This window comes from Benincasa hispida, chromosome 1 (genome assembly GCF_027475165.1).
Source record: "Benincasa hispida cultivar pf3 chromosome 1, pf3_genome.v1.1, whole genome shotgun sequence".
In the NCBI taxonomy this organism is placed as follows: domain Eukaryota; kingdom Viridiplantae; phylum Streptophyta; class Magnoliopsida; order Cucurbitales; family Cucurbitaceae; genus Benincasa; species Benincasa hispida.
Window position 1 is genome coordinate 70,505,714 of NC_143478.1, and position 25,605 is coordinate 70,531,318.

The 25,605-nt window shown below is 34.0% G+C and overlaps 1 protein-coding gene and 1 non-coding gene across 5 annotated transcripts; one reads left to right on the plus strand and one right to left on the minus strand.

Moving 5' to 3' along the window:
- Nucleotides 1-4,499: 4,499 nt before the first annotated feature.
- On the plus strand, nucleotides 4,500-4,570 carry TRNAG-GCC (transfer RNA glycine (anticodon GCC)). The gene has a single exon. It is a non-coding gene; the product is annotated as a tRNA-Gly (tRNA).
- Nucleotides 4,571-5,836: 1,266 nt separating this feature from the next.
- On the minus strand, nucleotides 5,837-14,852 carry LOC120091220 (Phosphoenolpyruvate carboxylase family protein). Of its 4 annotated transcripts, none has more exons than XR_016531855.1 (9): nucleotides 14,396-14,839; nucleotides 13,957-14,168; nucleotides 11,768-12,049; nucleotides 10,761-10,883; nucleotides 9,832-9,979; nucleotides 7,386-7,606; nucleotides 6,958-6,994; nucleotides 6,692-6,864; nucleotides 5,837-6,121 (listed from the first exon to the last, which is right to left on the minus strand). XR_016531855.1 is itself a non-coding variant. In XM_039049172.2 (9 exons), the coding sequence occupies exons 1-8, from the start codon at nucleotides 14,745-14,747 to the stop codon at nucleotides 6,741-6,743; spliced, it is 1,494 nt and encodes a 497-aa protein (XP_038905100.1). In that variant the 5' UTR covers nucleotides 14,748-14,852; the 3' UTR covers nucleotides 5,837-6,121; nucleotides 6,692-6,740. The 4 variants fall into 4 exon arrangements, 3 of the variants coding, with proteins under 3 accessions (XP_038905100.1, XP_090173527.1, XP_090173529.1); XM_039049172.2 differs by having other exon boundaries at nucleotides 6,692-6,859; nucleotides 14,396-14,852; XM_090317401.1 differs by having other exon boundaries at nucleotides 5,837-6,116; nucleotides 6,692-6,859; nucleotides 14,396-14,841.
- Nucleotides 14,853-25,605: the final 10,753 nt, after the last annotated feature.

The following is a 25,605-nucleotide window of genomic DNA, read 5'->3' on the forward strand; positions in this document are numbered from 1 at the left end:
AGTGTTGTGGCTAATTCTCGAGATTCTAGGAGTCCCAAATGCAAGAAGCACATAGAGCAGAAGTATTATCTCATCCGAGAGATTGTGCATCAAGGAGACATGATCATCACACAGATAGCTTCAGAGCACAATGTTGTTGATCCTTATACAAAGGCCCTCATGGCTAAGGTGTTTGAGGGTCATCTACAGAGTATGGGTCTATGGGACAGACTGCGTTTAGACTATGGCAAGTGGGAGATTTTTATTGGGCATTGCTTAGTTTATTGTTTTGTATACTTTGTATAATAGTTTGACTTTTATATTGTACACCCGACTAGTTTTAGGTCAAGTGGGAGATGGTTGGGGTTGATACCCTAAATCTCATAGGGTCCTATAGTTTGTAATTGTATTGTACAAACGAAGTAGATGGATGATTATGATAAAGAAAAACTAAACACTTAAAAAAAATCAACTCGTTTGTGTATCACATTAATAAGAGGAAAAGAGGGGTTGAGGGAGTATCAAAATAACTCTCTCCACATTTTTTTAATTTTCAAAAATTCAAAAAACTGAATCTTATATATATATATATATATTAACTAATTTAATATATATTATATTAAACTATATGTTATATTACATATAACATATAACATATGGTTTATATTATATCATATATAATAACTCATAGTTTATTATTCTCTCAATATAATCTATAATATTAATATGAATCATATTCATATTAATTTTAACCTATGGTATTTATATGAATCATATTCATATTAATTTTAACCTAGTATTTATATGTATCATATTCATATAATTAATATTTGAATCATATTCAAATATTTATTTCTCTCATTAAAACTTTATATTATAAGTATTATATACATTACATTAATTGTATCCTATACAATTATTTTCCTTTAATTAATTGAACAATTCAAATTAGTCCAAAATTAATTTGATTCTCATTAATCCATATTGAGCTAACAAGAGAACTTTATGGACCTCCTATAGATTGAAGCTCCAATGATACTTGATTAATTGATTAAACTCTTTAATTAAATTAATCAACATTCATTAACTGTCAGTCACTCCACTATAGATCAACAGCTGCACTCTTTCGCACTATAGATATATTTCTGTGTCCACTGGATTTAACCAATCAACAGTATGTTGACCTTTCACAAATTGCTCTTAAGTACAACTGGGTCAAAATTACTATTTTATCCTTATAGTTACATCTAGCTCCTTAAGCACCAGTGATCCCTCTAATGAACAATTAATTATAGTTAACTATAACTTAACCCCTCTCGGGCAAATGGAGAGGGAAGGGGAAGGGGAAGAGGAAGGGGGGAGGGGGAGGGGAGGGAGTGACACCACATTGTTCAAGACCTGGAATTAGTCCTTAAGGGAACAATTTATCTACTTACCCTAACAATGGGAATGAACGAATTCCTTCTTGTGTAGCTATATTCCCAGCTCCCCAATCAAACGAATCCCCAAAATAGTAGACATATTGAATTAGTAAATCTAGCCACTCTTATCCATGCAAATCAAAGGACCGCCCTCATAGGCAAGAGTTCATAACTCACTCAGGACTAAGATCAAGTCACCTATGAACATCTTGGTGAAATGTAAGTATCTTCTAACAATGGTGTTATAAAGAGAGACTACATTTTGTGGTCCGGTCTTATACAAACTCTTTGTATAGGATACCCCCCTCACATGTCTACACATGAATGATCAGGATCATATCATTTGTAATACTTTACAACAATTGTAACAATTACTACCAGATTGTATCTATAGTGTCACCAGGATAAGGTATCCAGCCTTATCCATCTACTTCAGACCATTTAGGTTATTACTTAAACATGATCAACTTGTATGTCTCCATATACACGTTTAAGTTACATCGAATAATCTTTGACCTTAGTTTATTGGTTTTGGGTTAATGCAATTAAATGTCAAATCAAATAACAGTTAGTTTATTAAATAAATAACACGTTTGTACGTATATAAATTACGAACTACAAGACCATGAGATTTAGGGCATCAGCTTAAACAATATCATCTCATAAACTCATAACATGCATAAATAATTTTTTTTAACAATCAAAACATATCTTTTTTAAAACTATTTGACAAAAATGGAAAATAGTGTTTTAAATCTATTTTACTTGGCATAAAGGTAGTTACATAGCTACTTATCTCGAAATAAAGCCCAAATGTTTATCCAAACAAACCAACCTCCCTTTTTTTTTCTTTTATCTTTATGAATCCTTGAATTAAACCCAAACTATAGCTTAAACCAAATCTACTTTAAGACTTCACACAATAACCCCAACTAAAATCTTTTTGAAACGATCTTTAATCTACCGGACAGTGAGCCAAAAGTCTCCAAAACTCAATTCTAACATCAACATATTACGGGTAAGCCAAAACTTAAACCAAAATTCGATGATTATTCAAGACCCTTCAAGAAAATCCTCAAAACACCAAATATTTTACCCAAAACGAAGATCTAGTGAAGAGCGATGGCGTGTGACGACAACATACAGCTGGGTCAACGACTAGAGAGAGAGACTATCAACGACAATTACAATATCGTTTGGCAACTAGGCAGAGGCGGGGCGGAGGTGTGTAACAGACAAACGGTGGGCACTGGGGTTTGTACGTGGGTCTAAGGTGAAAAGAATTAAATTTTGATTTTTTAAATTTATATATATATAAGGCCACATTTACCCCAACTGAAACATGATCCGTAAAAGTGGTCCCTAATTGATTATGTTCGTCGTTGCCTGTATTCCTTAATCATGATAAATTATGGAGCCCACCTCCAAATTTGTTATCAAAATACACAATCTAATTGAGGAATGGAGGGTGTTCAATTTAATTGTGTATGCAAATTACGTGAGACCCACTATCTTTACCGACATTGTTACAAATATTGCTTATGTAACTATATAAGAATTATAAATCTAACACATTTATTGTTATATTTATATTTACCATTATCATAATAATAAATATGACAAATTTGTAATTCTAAGTAAACATGATAAAAAATAATCTAATTCCGTTGGCGATTCAAACTTATTATGGTTCATTCATCAATGGAACTTCATAACAAGTACACTACTTTTCATTACGGTTTGGTAAACGTGGCCTAAACGTAAATCTACCCAGGTTTAAATATTTTCTTTTTTCCTTTCCAAATTGCAGGCCTCTCGCCAAATATTTACTCAAAACAACTTCAAATCTTTTGAATTTTTTTAAACCTTCCCCTCTTAAATTTTAAATATTCCAAATCTCACAAATTTTTTATCCAATAGTATCCAAATAAAATCAATGCTCAAATAATGATTTCAATTTTGGTTAAAAAAACCAAAATTAAAAGGAAATTAATCCCAAATAATTTAAAATAATTAATTTTAATTTACCTTAAATTCGGGATGTCATACATAATTTTCTCCGATAGTTCCTCCATAGCACATTTATTTATTTTTAAGTGTTTTAAAAATGTATTTTTAAGCATCAAGAAAGTCAATTCAAATCCACCTCAACAGACTACTTACAATATTGATTAATACAATGAAGAAAATGGTATTTGTTACAATTTAAACTAATTTGTTTAGTTCCATGAAGTTTGAAAAAAAAAACTATTCGCCTTCAAATGAGTGCTAGACTTTCATTTTAATTTAGTTGATGTTGAATAAAAATGGAGTTTATTGGTAACAATTCAATAGTTCAAGAATTTTATTGTGACAATATAAATCATTGCTTTTCCATTTTGTAATATCTAAGAGTTAATTGCAATAATTTTTAATTTTGCTAAATGATTGGTTAAATTTAAAACTTGAAAGTAATTTTGATGACCTCCAACCCAAGGGTGGTTTTTCTTATAAATTATAAGGTAAATGTCAATTTATATACCTAAATTTTAAACGTTGTATCAATTAAAACTCTGAACTAATAATTATATCATTTTAAATCCAAAACTTTCGTAAGTGTATCAATTTATACTCTCCTTCAGATTTCATTCAACCAATGTCGTGCAAGATTTATAACTTGAGTCAATTAAACTTCAAATGTTTTTCCCATCCAATTTAGACATTTCATTATGATTACCTTTGAAAATCATCTATGCATTGATTTTCAAACGTGTGTAGACTTCTTCAAATGTTGGTTTTAGAAAATGAATGATTAGAGTAAATGCATGGACAATTCTCAAAAGAAATTATATTTAAGAGTCTAAATTGATTCATTTATGAAAGTTTAAGGATTTATTTGATATAATTATAAGTTTCACATATAAACGTCTATCGAAATGTAATGAAAGGTATAAATTGATACAATTATAAAAAAATTAATTTTTAAATTAATGCAATTATTATTTCCTAGTTTATATTAATATAACCCCTAAAATTTAGTGTTTAAATTGATATTTTTCCTAAAATATAATCTAATAATATGTTACAAATATTTAATTAAAATGCCTCTGGCATGCAATAGCACCAGTGGTCTAGTGGTAGAATAGTACCCTGCCACGGTACAGACCCGGGTTCGATTCCCGGCTGGTGCATTCTTTTTACATTTTTTTTTTGCCCCAATTCAATCAGAACCATCCGTCATCATCATCACTGCCATTGGTTGGTTGGAGCAAACCCTTTTTCCATTTTTTTTTTTTTTGGAATTTCCCATTTTATGTAATGGTATGATATTATCTACTTTAAACATAGATTTGATAGTTTTGTTTTTTGTTTCACCTAGAAGGCCTCAATACTATACTATCAAGATAGTTATCCTCATTTAATACTATAAATCTTTTCTTTATTTAGCCAATATGGGACTTTGGTCGTACTGCAACATATAATTTCCTTATTTTAAAGAAAAGTGAAGTTGAAAGATGCTATAATTAGAAATCAATACGGACTAATTTTAAGATTGATTAAAAGGACATTAACAAAAATTGAAAAATTCAAACAATAAGAACCAAAATAGAACAAAATCTAAAGTAAAAAAACCATAATGCTATTTTAACTATATTATTGTCAAATAGATCTTGGTTTTTGAAAGTCAAACACAGAAACATTACTTCCATTTATTATAGTCAAATGTCGCATAGTTCGTTTTTCTCATAATTGTTATTCGTCGTCAATATCGAAACTGAATCGTTGTGCCGTAGAAACTACTGCCCACCGCAGTACAAATTGTTTATGTTGATTGTTTCTAAAGGTTTACACAACACTCACCTCAAACGAGCACTCCTCAGAAGGAGGGTTGGAATCAATGAGAGAACAATAGTTCAAAATCAAAGGAGAAGATGACCGAGAAGAATTATACCTTCGTCTCAACTCTTAAACTTCTAATGTAAGACAAAGAAATCTCTCTCAAGTATGAACATAATTTGATCAATGGACCTAGGTAGTCATGAGTCCGTGGATAATTCCCAATAATAAATCCATAGGGTTTGTGGAGAAACTTTTTGAAAAACGATAGTCCTAGTAAATACTTTGACTTGGATTAAGTTACTAAGACATTTGTATTGCCAAGGTCTCTGATATTTGACTTGAAGATCGCCCTTCACGATGTTTTCATGTCTAGTGATTTGATATTTACAAACGCTCGGTAAAATATAATTGAAATATCCGAGAGTTTCTTGATTTCTATTTTGAGTGTGAACTTGTCTCAATTCGTAGGTACATGATAGGCATATCTCAATTCGTGTGTTAACCCTGTTTGTTTCAAGAGACTTTATGGCTTTTGGTTAGGATGTTGTTTGATGTTTTCTGCTTTTTCCCCCTTAATGTGTTGAGTATCTTTTTAATAGATAATGGAATTCTAGTAATTAATGTACATCTATTTTAGTACTATTAATTTCATAACTTGAGTATGAATAAGTCTTCCCCAACGGAAATGTGCCTTCCCAAATCCTTTTGTACGTCACAGATGGAACTCCACGAGATCTTTGACAGACTCTTAAAAAGAAAAAAGGTACAATTGTATGGCCATTCCATTGTAAGATGTGAAATTTTCTTGCATAAGATAGCTACAATCCAGCCACCCTCATGCAGTTGGGCACACAGTTGTGCTTTGACAATTAAGGCCACGCCCGATCACCGAAGCTGCTGCCCTAGAAGAAGCACAAGATTATTTATTTATTTGGATAAAAACCAAAGAAGAAGAAGCACAAGATAGGAAGGGAGGAAAGGAAAAAACAAAACAAAACAAACAGAGAACTAGGACTCTAAATTTATGGCATGTAGAATCTGAACTCTTGATGGAATATCAATATCAATATCAATATCAATATCAAATCAAGAGGTGTCTCTGCGACGTCAAAAACAAGATATGAATTCAGGGAAAATGCCTAAACAATAGTTTCTTTGCACCAAAACACAAAGCCTAGATGAATTCAGGGAAAATAGGCGTGTCTAAATAGAATAAGAAATAAACGAAACTGTATTTTACCATAACCAGAAACATGCTTCTTCAGTTAGAGCCTCACATATTCATAATATACATCCTGAAGTTCGTAATGATAAATCTTCTAGTATTAGTTTCACCAGTGGCTGAAGTAATTTAAAAACGCAGAACTAGATGGTAGAGAGACTCTGATAATTTTGCGTAACCACATTTGTAGAGTATCTAAAAAAGAACGTAATTTACAAATGTTATTAGGCAGGTTTTATGGTTGATATACCTTCTTTCACTCTGGGATTTTTATGACAGTTGCAATGAACAAAATGAAGTTACTCCAGAAAGACCTCAATTCGGTCACCCATGCCATCAATAAAATCCAGTAACAATTTCCCTCCCACTTCTCCAGCTGCATCGTCCATCAGTTCTTTGATATTTATACCTCCCAAAGCTATGCTTCAAAAACATGTCAATTTCATTAGTCATAAAAGATATAGTCAAATAAAGATTAAATTTTGGTCAATTGGAGGTTAAAGAAGTAAAAACTACCTGGAACTATGTTTGTTAGTCCTTCCAAGAACCCTGCCTGAAATAGATATATATAGAAACCTCCTCAAAACAATGAACTAGTAATAATGGAGGAAAGAGAAAAACTAATGCAAAGTTTGATCAGAAACAGAACAAGTAGTAATATAATTAACAAAACTACGGTGGGACAAGGACTTAGTTCTGACACCCCATATTACAAGGAATATATATATTCACAAAATTGACAGCTGAGATCAAAAATATTCAGTAGCTAATATGAATATGAATTCACAAAATATGCCCGTACAACAACATGAAAGATCATGCTCATAGCTGCAATAATTCCGGCTGGTGCTCTAATTATTGGTGCTACTATTTTTGAATACGATACAGAGACATTTATTTTACAAACACAATGCTAAACAAGACATTTTATATTTAATACTTACAGGAATTCTAACATCAAGTCTCTCGAATCCATCTCTTCCGGTTATTTTGACTCTCAATCTCCGGGACCAGATACCAGAGAAGGGACCTTTTGATCCATCTCCATCATAGTTTCTGTATATCTCAGGTGTAATCACTTCGACAACTGGACTTTGCGGATTTTGGTCTTTCTTCTCTGAATCATCTTCAACCCTCCTTTGAAGACTATTTATGCTACTGCCCACTGACAAAACAATCTTAATTCATATGAAGCGATGGTAATAAACTACCATAAAAATTTAAGTCGGGTGCAAAGAAGATTAGGCTATAAGGGAACAGAAAATCTTTTCCATGTATAATCACACTATTGAAAAATTTTGTGAAACTCGTTAGTATTTCCAACAAAACCAAAGTCCTACTCTGCCTCAGGTGAAGTAAAAAAGCAAACCAAGTAATATATGCTTTGTTGGGCGGGGGGTTCCTTTTTTAAAATCTGATTGTTTTGGTTTCTTTTTTTGTTTTTCTTTGGTGTTTGGTTCTTTGTTGGCAGTTTTTTGTTGGTTTTCTTTTGGCTTTTAATTGTAATTTTCTTTTTTGGAGACTCTTGTTTTTGTCTATTTTTATTTGGTAGTAGTTTTTTTTCCTTCTTCTTTTAGGAGGTTGTTTCCCGGAACATTTCAATTAGTTCATCTATCATTAAAAAGTTGTTTCTTGTTTATATATATATTATTACATTTACTCTATGCAGAAAGAGTTTGTCACGGCTTAACGTAGATATTTTGTTGCATGTGCACGACTTTAGTTATATCATACAAAACACCCATCCACTAGAATTTTTGCAAGGAGGTTATTCAATATCAGTCAAAGTTTCTTTTCAAGGACAAAAAGAATGTTGGATTACTAATATTTGTGGTGTAGATGATTACGGGAGAGGAATGCTTTATGGGATTAGTTGTATTCGCTTTATTTATATTTTGAGGGTCCTTGGTGTATTGGCAGTGACTACAACGTGACTCAATGGACTCATGAGAGGATCCCAGTCAGTTGGGTTAATAGAGGAATGCGTCATTTTAACCTGTTTAAGGCAGGAGATGAAAATTAAGCAAGGAAAAGGAAATCTCTTATATCAATTTATTTCATCCAATGGACAGACATTATTATCCTTTAGCAGCAAGAATCTTCCTATCTTATTATGTTTACATTTTTTTACTGTTATTTTTATTATTGCCATTGTTTCTCTTATTTCACTCCCACATGGGATTTGTATCTTTTGAGCATTAGTCTCTTTTCATTTCATCAATTAAAAGAGTCGTCTCTTATTAAAAGAAAACAAAACAAAACAAAACAAAGCACTCGTGAACTTTGGAAAATGTTTCAATTTCAGTTATATCCTCCTATGGACCAACACCAAAGACGAGTGATGTTGGATACTATATAAAGTATTGACTCTCCCATGTAAAATCTGCCATACAAAGAATTTAACTTTCCAGAGCAAGAAGAAAACAGAGGCAAATGGGGGAGGAAGGGACAGACAACATATTGAAAAAGAGTTACAGAAGAATCCCCTCAAAGCATCAGGAGACCAAAATCTGATGTTCCTTTTCCCTTAAGACACGTGTTGATCACAGAGAATAGAAAAAAGTTCCACCACATCTAACGCCTTTCTATTAGAACAAGGGCGAAAGAACCCCAAAGATAACAAAGAGGAATGATCAGAGGTCGGGAAGACAGAAGCTACAAGAAGAAACTTCTTGCTCAAAATATGGTATAAACACAGAAAAACCTCTCGAACCGATCAAACCAAGGGAGATACTTATCTTAAAAAATTTTATGATTTCTTTTCATCCACAATTTTGATAAAAGAGCTTTACCCAAGTTTAACCAAAGTTACTTCAGTTTTGAGGTCAAAATGGGACCAACAACCAGCTGAAGAATATCATGTTTGTCTTCAATAATTAGGTGCTCCCAATTATCTTGAAAGAAAGCCATAGAGAAGCCGTCTGGCCCAGGAGACCTGTCCATATCAAATCCAAAGACCTCCGTGCAAATCTCCTCCATAGTAAAAGGGCCCTCCAATTCAACCCTCTCCCTCTCTGAAATGGGACTCCAGCGCATAAAAATTAGAGAAGAAAGAGGTAATTTCTTCTTCTATATCCATGTCCTCCTTCACAGCCACTCCATTGTATTTCTCCAAGAACTCAACCAAATTCTGATTCCTCTTTCCTCTTGCCAAAAAATAGATGACAGCGACGATGCCAGAAGAAGTGGCAGCAATTAGGGTTGAGGTTGAGAGGAGGGAACACGGGGGACTGGGAGCAATAACTTATCTTTTGAATTTTCAAAATTGAAAGATTGTATTAGAATAAAAATGTATTGAATGTAATTTTGCTACTAGTAGAAACTTCTAGCTTGGCCCATAAAGAATGCAATAGATTCACATCACTTGGAGAGATTAGAAGTTCTACAAACCTTTAATTGAAGGCTGGCTAACAGCAGAAGCATATTTCCTCTCTTCTTCGTAATAAGAGTTGAAACCCAATATTTCCTTCATCTCTCCAAATGTTGGCAAGGTTCCAGGAGAAGGCAATCGACCTCCTTTAATTGCAAGCAGTGCATCCTGAAATAACCAAATGTAGGGAAAAACTATACCATCCTGACTTTTCCACTAGGGTTGTAGTCATTTTACACTTAAAAGGTGAATGTAATTTTCCAAACAATGACATTCCAGGATTGTTCCCGAAAAGATCTACTAGCCATTTTCAAATGTCGCAATTAAAGACTTTCTAATGAATAAACAGGAAAAAGTTAATAATTAAAGAAATAACTTTTTCTTTTGTTTTGAAATATACAAAAGAAAGAAAAACACATCCAAAGGGATTACCAAAAACGTCTGCAATTGGATAAAAGGAAGGGAATTTTAAGTTGTTATTGTTTAAGGTAGAAACACTTTTTACCAATAAAAAGCCATAAAAAGAGCTGATTCCATTAGTTTCTCCAAGAATCTTGCTCTCTCTTGAAAGATTCCAATGTTTATTTCATTCCAAATTATCCAAAATATCACTCTAGAGAAGTGATTCCACAAGAGTTTCTTGGACTGCTTTAAAGAAACACCCTCATATTTTGATGGGATTTCAATATAGATGAGGGCAACTACATAATTTAACCTTTTTCCAAGTATCACTTTTCAGAAACAAATACTTTCTCCCAAGTCCATAAATTAGGAAATAGCATCTTCAAACCTATACTTATCCTCCCATTATTTTTATTAATCATTTAATATTGTGTTGTGCCAGAACATCTTGTAATTTCTCATAACTTGAATGAAAATTTTGCTAAAAATTTTTTTGAGTACTATGATCAAAGCTATTGTGCATATTATAGGTGAAGGCATGCTGTACCTGCATTGCTCGAATTGATACACCAACCAAGGAAAGAGGGTAAACAACAAGTTTAAATCCAACTTCCTCCAGTTCAAGAGGATTAAGAATGGGCGTCTTTCCTCCTCCTTCAAGCATATTGGCCTGCATAAAAGTGGAAGAGATATACCAGTCAATTAATGATCAACGACTGCAACAGCATGAATATTATATGTGACCTGAATGTAAGAAAACTCAATAGAGAACAACATATAAGACAAAACATACAATTTGTTTCTGAAACATGTGATCTAGTCAGACTTCAGTTGGAATCTCAGGATTTTATATCTTTTATATCATAGAGATATTACTTACCATAGAAATTGTTTTCCTCATATATTGTTTCCTCGCTATATTTTCAGTTTCTTATCAGTCTTCCTCATTTTATAATTTTTCATTTCTCCCTATTTGCACGTATATGTCCCTTTTATATCCTCTTTTCTTATATAAGCAATGGGGAAAAAGAAAAAAAAAACTTTCTAACTTCAGTTCATTCTCACTCCTCTGTTTAGTTCTAAATTCCGGTCTAATCAAGCAAAAAAGATAATTACAATATAAGAGCTTCTACCTAGTCCAAACTAGGCTACTATCTCTTTACACTCAAACACCAAAAGTTATAAATAAGAAATGATGTTGAGAAGAATTGAAACCCAAATCTTTTGATAATTGTGCCTAATATCATGAAAATGCATAAAAAGAATATCAATGGCATTGCTATGCACTTGATAACCCAATTTTCCTTTGTTTCAAAATTACAGCTTCTTCAGTAAAATGGTCCATGGTATATTAGTATAGTCATTCCTGTTTTTCACTTGGAGACTCTGCAGTAGAAATATATAAACTGTGAAATCCTCACTTTAAGACTCTGCAAGAGAAAACATTTAAAAAGAAGATCTTTTACGTCAATCATTCATGTAACAAAAATTTTCTATATGAGAGTTGAATGCATATTGCTTGATTTCTATTCTGTTAAGGAAATCAAAAGATACCATTTTAGGTATTTTCGGTGAGATTTTACAGAAGGCCTCCATCTCGTCTTTTGAAGCTAGTGCGTCAATGAAAAGAACATCAGCTCCAACATCTGCAAAGGCCCTAGCTCTCCGCAGTGATTCACTAAGGGACACTGCTTGACGAGAATCAGTTCTAGCTACAATGACAATGTCAGAACCACTTTCTTTTCTAGCATCAACAGCTGCTTTTATCCGCAACACAGCCTCCTCTCTCGATACCACTTTCCTGCCTTGTGTATGGCCACAAGCTTTTGGAGATACCTTGCCATGATAATCTTGTAAGCAATAAAATTTCCCTAGATAACTGAGCAAATTCTATGATGAAAAACCAAATACTTTATAGGATGAAAAATGCTAATTAATGCATCAAAATGATCAAAAGGTACTTTTGGGTTTCAGGAATCGAAAAGTACTTCTGGGTTTCATGGATCAAAAGAAAAATAAAAGGACAGATTTTAACTTTCAAATTAAATTAGTCAGCTTTCTTGCAAAGAGCATATAATTTTTTAAAAGAAAATGGACTGGATGCTCCTAAATCAAAATGTCTCTTCTCAAATTGTTTGTTTATGAGAATACAACACAAAAGGTCCACGGGCATTAAAAAGTAGTCCACTCCAAAGAATTGAAGCTGAAATTCTAAGCTTTTTCAACACTTTGTATCAGAAACCTTCGGTGGATTTTCTCCAACTCTTTCAAGGATAATGTAGTCTACCCATAGTGTTGAGGCAAGAAGCTATGGAGTACCCCTTGTCCTAAGAAAGTCAAATTCTTTTTCTGGGAATTATCTCACTCTTGCCTCAACACTATGGATAGACTACAAAAAAGATGCCCGTGGATTAATCTCTCGCCACCAAGGTGTTGGCACTGCTAGAACAACAGTAAATCACAAAAAGATATTTTTTTTCATTGCCCTTTTCTGCTGCTATGTGGGTCAAATTGTTTAGAGCTCGACTGGTCCAGGATTCCTCCTTTAGACTCTCATGGATGGTTAAGAATGTTGCCCCTTTTCAGATCTACTAAAGAGATCCTTTGCTCTAGCATCGTTAATGTTGTTTTGTGGAAGATTTGAAATGAAAGAAATGCAAGAATTTTCCATGTAAAAGTCAGATCGTCCAAGGAAGTCTTAGAATTTGATAGGATCTCTTTTGTAACTCTTTGGATATTTCAATTTAATCAATGAAATATTTTTTATAAAAAAAATGAAGTAAAATGTCTCTCAAGTTCTCTTAGGTCCTTCCATGAATTTAACGGCAAATTTTCTTTAGGTTAACATGGTCAAAGTCATTGTTCCAGAGTTATGAGTGGAGAGAAATCACAGAATTTTTCAGAGTTATTTTCTTACGTGCTATAATAGATTTAATCATCTCACCTAAAATCTTCATCTTAGTTCTCTCTCTCAAAGTTTTTTTTGTTCATTTTTCCACTCAAGAGTCGCCAGCTAGGAAGTTTTTACTTCTCCAGTTTTTTAAATTGTGTATCAGTTTTATTTTGATTGTCGGTTCTGCTTTCCTTCGCTTACTTATGTTGTTTTTGTTGCTTTTTCTCTCTTTTTGGAGTTTGTATCCTTGAGCAATAGTCTCTTTCTATATCCTTAATGAAAAATTTCATTTCTTGTCTAAGAGAACATATCGTTGGCGTTCAATTTAAGTTCTTATGTTAAAGCTTTGGTTTGAAAGAGTTCAATGGTTTTTACAACGCTTTGTTTCAACTTGAGTTCAAGTCTCTTCATGTTTGATCCGGATTGATTTTGTTTCTCATGCTTAGTCCTTTTCTTTTCTTTGTATTCGTTTTGATATTTTCGATAACTTAGTTTGGTTTCCTTGTGCTTTGAGCATAAGTCTCTTTTTCATTTTATCAATAAAGGCTTCACTTCCTTTTCAAAAGAAAACATATTGATTGGTTCGATGCTTTTATGTTCTGATTCTTCTCCTCTATTCCTCTATTTTCCCTGTTCCCTCTCTCTAGTTCCAATCTGTCCAGCGTCAAAAGGACAAACACAAAGAAAGGGGAGATGAAGGTTAGCAGGATAAGCTACAAATTCACCTGATGTCAGCAGCTCGAACAGAACAATTTTTCTCGTCAGAAACTGGATTTTATATAGCTAAATAAAATATAGTTACTTTCAGTGTTCATGCAGAGCAGAACATTTTAAATTGCTATAAAAGAACCTGATCTTCTAGTATGATCCCCGCAAAGCCTGCTCGAATATATCCTTTAACAGTCCTCTTCACATTCATTGCATTGCCATATCCATTATCACCATCCCCAATGACAGGAATTGACACTGATTGAGTGATTAGTTGCCCTTGATCCAACATTTCACCATATGATATGTAACCTGTATCTGGCAACGCCAATCTAGCAGCCGATATAGAAAATCCTGTAGGAAAGGCCAATTCAACGTCGCACTAGCTTGCTTGACTATATCAAATCCTTAAATAGCAATTCTTCCAGCCCGCTAATGGCAACTAACATATTCAACTACAAATTAACTCTTATGGTCAGATTTTCATCAGCTCAATAACTTCCCACGTTCCCGGCAATAAATTTCAATTGATTATAACCAAAACGTTGAAGAGAGCAAGAGAGAGAGAGAGAGAGACTGACCACTGGTAAAGCAGTAGAGAAATCCAGCTCTCTCGACTAGCTTAGCACTGAGAGCATCGAAACAAGCGGGACCTTGATGGACGCCCGGCATCTCCAGAATCTTCCGGAGCGCCTTTGCTGGAGATTCAACCGCAGATTCGTCGTTGATTCTAGCTGACATCGCCATGACTAGGGAGACCGGCTTCTGTTGGGGATTGGTGAAGAGAGAGATGGTCCGTTTGATGGAAGGCCGCCATGAGAGAGACTGACGAAGTGAATGCGGCGGCGGTGAAGGCAACTGGAGGCGGAGAGATGCGCTGTGTGAGAGTGAAAGTGAGAGGGAACCATCGTTACTCGCCACCGGGAGCTTCATCGCAAGTTTTCGGTTGAAATTGGCTTAAAGAGAATGGAAATACAACAAATATCAATACACCCACTAATTACTTCTTATCGTGTGCTTTACTACTTGGTTATTTTGGTGCCATTTGGGACTTTCTACTACTTATATGCTTTAAATACATCATAAAATCACTCAACGTGAATCTTTCTAATAACTACGAACTATATGATTCAAATTTTCATACACTCAATTATATTATTATTACAGATTTTTGAAATTTTAGGAATTTTAGGAATTTTAGGAATTTTATTCTCCTACTCTACATATAGAAAAAACTCAAAATTGTTAACGTATCTCCGATTGAATGTCAATTGTCTTATTATTTATTTTTGTTTTTCTTTTTTTACATATGAACCAAAAAGAATGAAAACCAATCCCTAATTTATATTATTTTTAATAATTTTGGATAAGTTTAATTCAACTTTTTTTTAATAATTCAAAGAAGAACAAAACTAACACGATATCAAATCACTAAACACCACAACATCGATCTATAGAGGGCGATCTTTAAGCCAAATACCAAAGACATTGGTTCGTCGTGCTTTACATGCCAGAACTTGAGCAATGGTATCACATATTCTTTGACAAAAAGAGAAGCCTGAAACAATGCTTCATTGGTGAAAAGCTCTAATGTCATCAACAAATGTTTGGACTTCATTGTTGAAATAGTCCCGACCTTCAAGTAAATTCCAAAGAATCGTCGAATCTGTTTTAAACCAACAAGGATAAATCTTTGCTTCTTCGACTGTAATAATACCATCTAGAAAAGTAGTAGCCTCAACAAGCTCAACATTATTGGTGAACTTTAGAGCTTTTTGCGATGTCAAAGGTTCACCATTAGAATTACGAACAATGGCTCCAAAGCCCACCTCTCCCATGGTGAATGAAGCATTAGAGTTAATCTTATACGAGTTACTCTCTGGGGGCTTCCGGTGGTTGATGTGAACATCATCAATAATTGAAAGAGATGTCATTTGGGCCTGAGACAAACTTGAACTTCTCTAAGTAGCATGCTTATCCATTTCCTCAACAAAACTCCCAAGCCCACTAGATAGGGTCAAACAGCCTCTTCTTGGCTATTTCAAACACCATCAAGTTATGCTAGTTCCTAATGGCAATAACAACCAATGTGAAGATCCACATTTCCATCGCACTTAAAGCCTTTAAGACCCTAATAAAAAGAGAAGCAAAGTTAGCATTTTTTTTTTCATATATGAGATAGCACATGGAACTAACTTCCCCAAATTTTCCTTATTTTTTTACAATCCCATATAACATGTAGCTCTATTTCAACAGCATTTTTGTAGAGAGGGCAACAGCTTGAATCATAATTTTTCCTGTAAAAAAGTTTTGCCCCAGTAGGAAGGGCTTCAATACAAGCATGCTGCAAAAATATTTTTGTTTTTGAAGGGACATTTATATTCCACAGTAGGCGTCATATATCTCTACTCTAATTCTCCATTGATGTAGAAGCCTCGCAAGCAAGATCTTGAGCAGTCGAGACATTGTCATTTATTTTAATGTGCTTATTTATCAATATACTTTGACAGCACACTTAATGTGCTATTTTATGTCGTTTATTTAAGCTAGATTTATTACTCTCAAATGTATCATTGTTCATTTGTAGAAATTGAGTGATTTGGTGTCATTTTAGAGTGCTTTAGAAGAATTAGGATCAAATTTGAAGTTAATCAAACCTAAATTGAGCAGTCGAGTAATGAGAATTGAAGTCCAAACCAAGAAAGAGGTGACAACATTGAAACGTTGTAGGAGTTGACCAAATAAACGGTCACGATTGTTTTTATTGATTCTAGAAAATTAGATAACGTCAAAAATTTTCCCTAGCATCTCCATGCTATCGTGTCTTCTATAAATGCATCTCTTTGGTTTTTAGGTGATAGATTTTTGTGTAGATGGTCGTTTTGGGCGAATGATCTATCATTTTCTTCGATTTTTCACCCTCTATCCAACTACAATATTAGATTTTATGGATCCCAAGTTAAATTTTAGATATATCATGATGTCTGACTAGAGTTCGTGTTTCTATTTCAAGGGTTGGTTTGAGTATAATTATAAGACCATGAGGTTTTGTTCTTAATAGTAAATTTCGGTATTCAACCAAGTATTCTTTTATTCTTTTTTTATTTTTATTTTTTTTATAAGCTCTTGTTAATTAAATTAACGCCTCAATTATATTGATTGCTTGTATCACTACTAGCCATGATTTTGGGATTCATAGTTGTCGTGAATGATTTTTTTTTAAAATTTTAGTAGCATAAGAGTTAGCTCAGGTGTGTTTTTTCAATATATGACTTTTTCATGATTACATAGCTTGTTTGTTTGATAGACTCTAGAATACAAAGAAATGAAATTGTTTTGATGTAGCTATATCATTTAATTGATTTTGTATTAATCTTCCCATTGTACTTATGCTTATTGTTGAGTTGATATAGAACACTATCATGCCCATTTAATTAAATAATAAGAGTTGGTTGTAATGTTGTTTTAATAATCAATAGACTAAGGGGGCTTAAACTTATCTAGACTTTTTCGAATAATTAAATTAAGTGCTTGGATGCTTGATTGATTTGATTTGGTGAGTCTGAGATTGAAATTACAATTGGATGAGACTACCTTGAATTAGAAACCTTGGTAAGACTTTGTTTCCTTCTGTATGTGTCTCTATCTTTCATTTATTTTTCTTATTTGGTCGATCTCTAAACCCCTATTAATGGACAAACGGTTATTAAGGTCTTCTATCGATCAATATAATTTATAATCTCAGATCTAGAACTTCAACTAACAAGTAGTATCATTAGCAAGACCGAGTCAAACCACAGGGAGCCAAAGATAAAATCTCTTTAAGTTAAATAAGCCTTTGAAAACCAGTAAAAATATGGTGGGTTTTGAGTTCGAGTTGACAGAAAAATTAAATTGTAGGAAATTAAAGTATGGAAAGTAAGATAGTTTGAGAGAGAGGGAAAGTAATACACGAGATTACCATTGTTGATTAAGAGACCATTGGGTTATCTATAGATTAATTAATTGATTTATCATGTGAATCAAGTGTTGGAGTTGACATTCAACATGTGAAAGCAATTATGATCTTAAGCACTCTAACTATATTTTAGATTACAAGCATGCAAGTCCATAATATTCCAAAAACTAGGGTTTCAGTGAGTACCTTTGAAGAACTCCAAATTAGCTCCAATCTTCAGCTTGATTCTCCTCTCCAATGGCTTGTAGACCACCACAAGTGTCTTTCTTACCATTTCTCTAGCCTTAAATTGGATTGTGGAATCCAAAATGAGAATGAATTTTGAGAAAATTTCGGAAAGGATAGCAGAATTTGGTGTGAGAATTTTGACGAATAATTCTTCAACCGTTGCATAAACCTTTTTTTAGCAATTGAATTTCAGTTTTTATAAAAACTATTTCATGCACTCAAATAACATGAAAATTTGACACCAAAACCTCTCATGGACTTGGAGGTGTTTAAATGAGTGGGTGAAGTAGGAAAAACCCACTCACTTAACTTATTTTTCATTTAATTGAAATTTTACCAAAATTCAATTTAATTTGAATTTCCTAAATTCAAATATCAAAATGTAATTTTTTTTTAATTTCAAATAATATTAATTCAACAATTAATATTAAATGAAATTCATTAATTTTAAATAATTTAATATCAAATATTAAATGAATAAAACACCTATTCCAAACTTATTCATGTAATTAATATTTAAATCATATTTAAATATTTTCACTGCTCCAATTTATTTAATTTGATAGTTAAACATTTAATTATATCGTATATAATTTATAATTCCCTTAAAACAAATTTAAACGTTTCAAATTCTCTCATCACACTATTTTAAGGTTTAGTCCATTTATGAGCTAGTGGGGGACCTCATGGATCTATAGATCATAGGCTCTAACGATCTGAGATTAACCGGGTAAACTCTTTAACCTAATTAACCAACATTCATTCACTACCGGATCACTCCACTAAAGCCCAATAGTTGCACTTCTCTCACTGTAGATATATTTCTTTTCACTTGATATCACCATAATCAGTAAGTCAACCCTTCACAGGTTGTTCGTAATAATGACTGGGTCAAAAGCTATTTTACCCTCGTGATTACATCTTGTTCCTTAAGTCACATTGATCCTCTAATGAACAATTGGTTTGTGATCCAATCACCAAACTGAGTTCCTCTTGGGCCAATGAAAGGGTGGGGGCCCTTTGTTCAAGACCCAAAGTCAGCATTTAAGGGAACACCCTCTCTATTATCCCTAAAAGCGGGTAGGAGTGAATTCCGTCTTGCACTCTATGTCTCCAGCTATTTACCTGGTCTTACCCCTGAAATGGGGGGCTTATTGAGCTGACATTGATGAGTCAACCCTCACCCATGCAAATCTAAGGATAATCCCGAATGAATTGAAGTTCATAGTTAGCTCAGGATTGAGGTCAAGTTACCTACGCATTCGCTTTGAAATAATTAGTCTTATACAGTAAACAAGGTGATAAAGTAAGAGTGACTTATTTCTTGGTCCAGTCTTATACAAACTTTTTGCACATGATGCCTCCACTCGCATGTCTCCACATGACGATTCAGGATCACATCGTTTGTAGCACTGTACAACAATTATAATAACTACAAAGTGGGTCACATCTAATAGTGTTCCCAAGATAAGGTACCTAGCCTTATCTGTATACTATAGACCGTTTTGCCTATCTACTAGAAATTGATTCACTCTTATGTCTCCACATAGAGTCCAAGTACTCATGTAATAGCCATAGATCTTAGTTTATTAGATTTATGTTATTTCTAAAACAAAATGAGCAATTCATACATTCAATAACAACTTTATTGAATAAACCTCAATAACATCTATATTGATAACATAATAAGTTTATTGTTTACAAATCACGAGTTTTAGGACATAAAACCCAACATCAAGTTTGTCGGTTAGCTAATTATTAAGCATAATCGACTGTTTAGAAGAGCTAGACAGGCTTCTTTTGGAAAACCAACGCGAATGTCGATTCCTAAATTAACTAAGTATTGTCACGGAAACCTATTTACTTAGTTAATCACATTAAAATTTTGGATTGATTAGAACATTAGATTAAATTGGCCAAATCTAACTTAACACATTTCCATTTCTTAGGTTTTGTTATCTTTCATTATTGAGTGACCCTAAAAACGCTAGAAGTCAAATCATAACTATAACTAAAACATATTCGCTATTTAAATTAAGTCATGTTATCATTACAATTACGAATAACTTTAACATGTATAGTGTGGCCAAACAAACATATAAGTATATGTGATTAAGTTGTCAATTTAATCAACTAGTATACCCATCCTAGATATCCAAGCAAAGAATAGAAAACAAGAGGAAATAAAAAAATCTTAAAAACATACATGAAAATCTCATAAATCCATAAAAAAAAGTACCCAACAAACCTCAAAATCAATATTTGAGGGCTTAGTCGATCATCGAATCTTGAATCCCGACGTCATAATCTTCATTACAAAGAAAAGATGAAAAGAAGTTTCATGGATTTTAGCAAAATATGACCAAAACCGAGCTAAAAACCTTTGAATATCGCTCCTAAAACGCCCCCAAACCCTATAATTAAAAAATTTATATAGGAATCGTAGTAGCACCGCGACGCTTTAACCCTTTTGCCCAGTGTCGTGAGGTGCTACAACGCTCTATGCCTGATATGCATGCGTTGTTCCATCAAACTCCAGAGCGTCGCGATGCTATACCAAATGCAATTATCTATCTTTGGCGTCAAGTAGTACTGAAACGCCAGACCACCTTGGGGCATTTTTGTCATTTCTTCTCTCTTTGAAGCCTGGTTGCTCTAGCTAGTTCCTAATTACACTAAATTAACTCCAAACAAACCGTAACGCTCCGAAATGCATGATTTATTCAAGATTCTACAAATATAAACATGTAAACACATTAAACATGTAACGACCCGGCACCTTAGAACTTGTACTAGGTCATTATTATATACATGCATTCACTTCAAAATGACACTTTTCATGAATTTGTAAAAACCAAATAAAAGCTATAGAATAAATAGTTTTTATTAAAAGTAAATACTTGAAATTTATTAAACAAGGTACCTTTAATTAATTTTTTTTTTTAAAAAAACAAAACATCACTAGAAAAATTTATCTAAAACAACCAATAGTGCAAAAAGACTAAAGGTTCTCTAAATTCAACGACAAACTAAGTTTTAAAACATGTAATCATAGTAAAAGACGTGAGTGGAAGCATCTGGCTAGTTCGAGTGGCATGTCATGGGTTTTACTTGTCATTCGCCAGTGTGTCCTTACCCTTACTTGAAAAAAAAACATGGTAAAGGATGTGTATAAAATACTCAGTAAGTAACCTTACTACTAAGGTTAGACTATGTATTTATGTCCAATAAATGCAGCATTCTAGTGCGACATACAAAAACCACTACTAAACATGGGTAGTCATCTAATGAATAACTGAACCCAGTCTACCGTAGGTGAGATGTACCCACAAACCTTTGCTAAAATCTCGAGGGAAATCACTAACCTCTGGTGAATCCTGAAGGAATCACAAATCTCATGTAAATCCCGAAGGAGACACTAACCTCTTGTGAATCATGAAGGAATCACAAACCTCTAATGTGAAGGAAATCGGACATGAGGATTTCCACGAGCAGCAGAAGGATCGTTCCAAATTTCGATCGTATTCGAACAACAACAATTACAGTCAAGAAACGAAAACATACAGGCTATGTGTGAACCCCGAATCCCAATTTTACACTTAAGTGTATTTTCTTATTTAAATTGTCTTAATTTTCCACTTAATTGTGTGTCCCCAATTAAATTTGTATAAATAAGTTGAGTAGGTTGATGAGAAGGTTAGTGTGAAATGGTGAAGAAGGAATGGGGATTTAAAAAGAAAAATATGGAATTGAGTTGGGAAAGTTGGGGAAAAATAATAAATACGTTGAGCTAGTGTGAAATAATATAGAAATTAAGTTTGGAAAATTTCGGTTAAGTATAGAGAAGTTATGTGAAATGCATTATGGCTGAAGGACCGAGAAAAATATGGAAGTTATGTGTAATGCTGTTGTGCACAAAGTACTGGAAGGCAAGTGACTAGTGGCACAATTGTATAGGAATTGCACGGAGACAAACAATGTTCGTAGTAGCTAAGAGCGAGATTGTTGAGAGTGAGATTAGTGAGATCGTTGAGAGTGAGATCATTGAGATCGAGACCAGCGAGATTGGAGAGGAAATGGGAGAGAGCAAAATTGGATAGAAGATGGGAAAGAGCGAGACCAGCGAGAAAGTAGGAGAGAGCGAGAGTGTAGAGAGTGAGATTTTGAGCTAGAAAGTTGGAGAGAGCGAGATTTTGAGCGAGAAAGGGGGAGAGAGCGAGACCAGCGAGAAAGTGGAAGAGAGTGATACTGCCGAGAATGGAGAGAGCGACACTGCCGAGAGCGAAAAGAGCGAGAGTGCCTATATGTTAGCCTTGCTTTGTCTGATTCGAACGTCACGCCCACGCCTCGCCTATGCATTGAACAGCCGAGCAAGCTTCTGGGCGATGTATTTGGATGCGTTAGAGTGGATTATGCATTTAAAAACCCTAATTTGAATACAAAAAAAGCTTGGAGACGTAAGGGCAAATGTCAATTAAAATCTAGGTGTCCGATTAAGAGAAATTCTTAAACCCTAAGAAACTGTGTTGGATGCGTTTAGGAAAAACACATTGAACCAAGATGAAGTCAGCTTACATTGATAAAAGGAGGATTAAACATTTGGCCATGTAGTCAAGTAGGTGCTATCAATCCCACGAGCAATTTGAACGCCTATAAATAGGGAGTTGGGATTTCATTTTTAAATCGCACAAAAATCATAAATTTCGTAGAGAAAGTAGAGGGCAGTGAGGGTTTAGAGGAATGTGTCAATTTTGGACAAGAAGATTTTCCAATCTACTCGTGCATTTGGAGTGATTCTAAAGCCATCTGAAAGCTCTAGAAGTCTAGTTTTCCGAGTAGGGATCCCGGAGGAAAAGGCTCAAAGGAACTGGGCTGGAGATTGAGAAGAAAGCAGAAGGGTCAGACTGTCGGATCAGTCTGAGCCAGTCTTGAATATTTTAAGATTCCGGCCAAACCATGAAGAATTATAAGCTGAAAGTTTAGGGTAAGATTCCTAAGATATTTTAGAATAAGTTTGCAGAAGGAAGTATTTCCAAATAAGCTTTGGAACTATAAGTAATCTAAGTTGTAAGTTGAATCTGAATTCTAGGGGTGAAAAAGGGACCCGAGGAGCTACTAGAGTGAAAAGTTCCTAAGAGTTAGAGATGAGTGGCTAAAATGTTTTCAAACTAAAACGTTTTTAAACTGATTTGATTACAAACGTTTTATAGAAAGCCTGTTTGCGAAAATAATTCTCATGCCTACTAGTTTTCTAAAGTGGTTTCCAAGCAAGTTTGAATTGTGATTTGAACGCATGCATATTGTTGAAAAACTATTTACATATGTATATGTATTGATTTTATCCAACATGCGTTATCATCTTTAAAGTCATGTTATATATGTGTTATACTGTACATGCTTTAAAGAGAAAAGTTGTTTATAAATAGTTTTGGTAAAATGCGATGCCGAAGTACAAGGAGAATGCATCCACCCAACTAGATACTAAAGTACAAGGAGAAGGTATCTATTGGTACTGAAGTACGTTTGAGAAGGTACAAGCCAATAGGATACTGAAGGACGTTGGAGAAGGTATCCTAGTAGCTCGATACTGAAGTACAAGGAGAAGGTATCTGAGCAGTAGTACCTAATGTGGTCACAAGTGAATAAAGTCAGAGATTGAGCAAAAGGGTTCTCTCTGGACTAGTAGTTGGTGTTGGGATTATTTTACTAGTTATATAGTACTTTGATTTGAGAAATGATTTAATTGTTTTATGTTTAAAACATCTTTATATAATTTATACTTGGAAAATATTTATGCTGCAAAAGTTTATATTTCAGATAAAACTATTATCTGAAATTATGCATGAGAATTTACTATGTTTTCTCGGTCACTCACTGGGCATAAGTTCACCTCGTTTTCAAATGTTTTTTCCCCCCTACAGGTAGCGGTCAAATCCTCTGAAGACAGCTCAGTATCTTCTCTGCCACTAAAGGACGAAAAGACTTGTAACCGTTTGCTAGGTGGTTACTGTTAATATTGTACACATGTTACTATTGTTCATATACGGACTAGGGTTTGTGGGTTTTGGGACTTGTAAATCTAATGTTGTAAATACTCTAAACATATTAAATTTCTAAATTAATAAATTGTGGGCCTACAGCCGTCCCATTGCATATAATCTGTATTTGGTATCAGAGTTATTCCCAAGAGTTTTTAGGCAGTAAGTGTCAGCCTAAGGGTTGATAACTACTGCAGTCACGCCCTTCTCGTTTAGCTCGCTCAAGCTGTCACTTAGTAAATCGTATTTACTTGACAACTTCTTTTCCGTGAGATTCTGATTGAAAAAAATCTCTAAAACAATTTTTGACAAAAACTTACTAAAATTAGGAAAATAATTTTCTTTTTATCTCACGGTTACCATGAACCACCAATAACCTCCCACTCAATTGGTTATTAGAGAAAAAGATTTAATTATCTAATAATTAATATTATTATAAATATAAATGATAACCAACTTATCATACTATATTTATAACCTATAGTTTTAATATTTCATCTCATGAAACATATAAACTATAGTTCTTTTTCTATTCCATGGCACACATTAATCCTCCACTAGATGTATCTCATACATCATACTGATCATATCATATATAATCAAAATACTTCTTGTCAATTTGAACATTTCAAATCAACACCAAGAAATGATCCTCAATTGAATCCATTGAGCTACCAAGGGGACCTTATGAACATGTAGCTCGAAGCTCCAACGGTACGTGAATAACTGACTAAACTCTTTAGTCACGAGATTCACCATCCGTTAACTACCAGGCACTCCACTAAAGACCGACAGCTGAACTCTTCTTATCATAAATATATTATGTGTCCATCTTAACCAATTAACAATGTAACAACCCTTCACAGATCGCTCGTAAGTACAGTTGAGCCAATAACCATTATGCCCCTATAGTTACATCTAACTCCTTAAGTACCACTGATCCCTCTAATAAATATAAGTCATAGTCCTACTATGACTGAGTCCTCTCTTTTAAAGAGAAGTTGTGGCCACTATGTTCAAGCCCCAGAATCAGCCCTTAAGTGAGCAATCTCTCTACTTATCTTTGCTTCGGGAAAGGATTGAATTCCATTTTGTGGATTGAGTTCTCAGCTCTCAGATCAGACAAGTCCCCAAGGTAGGCATGTTGAATGGGCAATCTGGCCACTCTCACCCATACTAATCAAAGGACTGCCCACAAAGGCAGGGGTTCCCAAAACACTCAGGATTGAGGTCGTGTCACCTATGGTCGTTTAGGTGAGATGTAAGTCTCTAGTATCAACGGCATTATATACAAAGTCTAGTAATATTTTGGTCTGGGTCTTATACAAACTCTTTGTATAGGACACCCCCGCTTGCACATTTCCACATGAATGGTCAGGATCTACCATCTATAGTAGTTTACAAAACTTGCAAACCTCTACAAAGTGGGTCGTATCCGTAGTGTCATCAGGATCAGGTATCCCACCTTAATCCTTATACTACAGACCTATTTAGGTGATCATTTAAGGCATGATTCACTTGTATATCACATATACATGCTTAAGTTCACATAAGATAACCATGGAGC

Bases quoted from the DNA above. Each gene is read 5' to 3' on its own strand.
- LOC120091220 (XM_039049172.2), bottom strand. From the start codon at position 14,747: ATGAAGCTCCCGGTGGCGAGTAACGATGGTTCCCTCTCACTTTCACTC. The intron at 7,607-9,831 runs GTTTGTAGAACT...TTGTTTTGTCAG, and splicing joins TAGCCAGCCTTCAATTAAAG to TGGGCAGTAGCATAAATAGT. The intron at 6,860-6,957 runs GTAGTTTTTACT...TTTGAAGCATAG, and splicing joins ACTAACAAACATAGTTCCAG to CTTTGGGAGGTATAAATATC.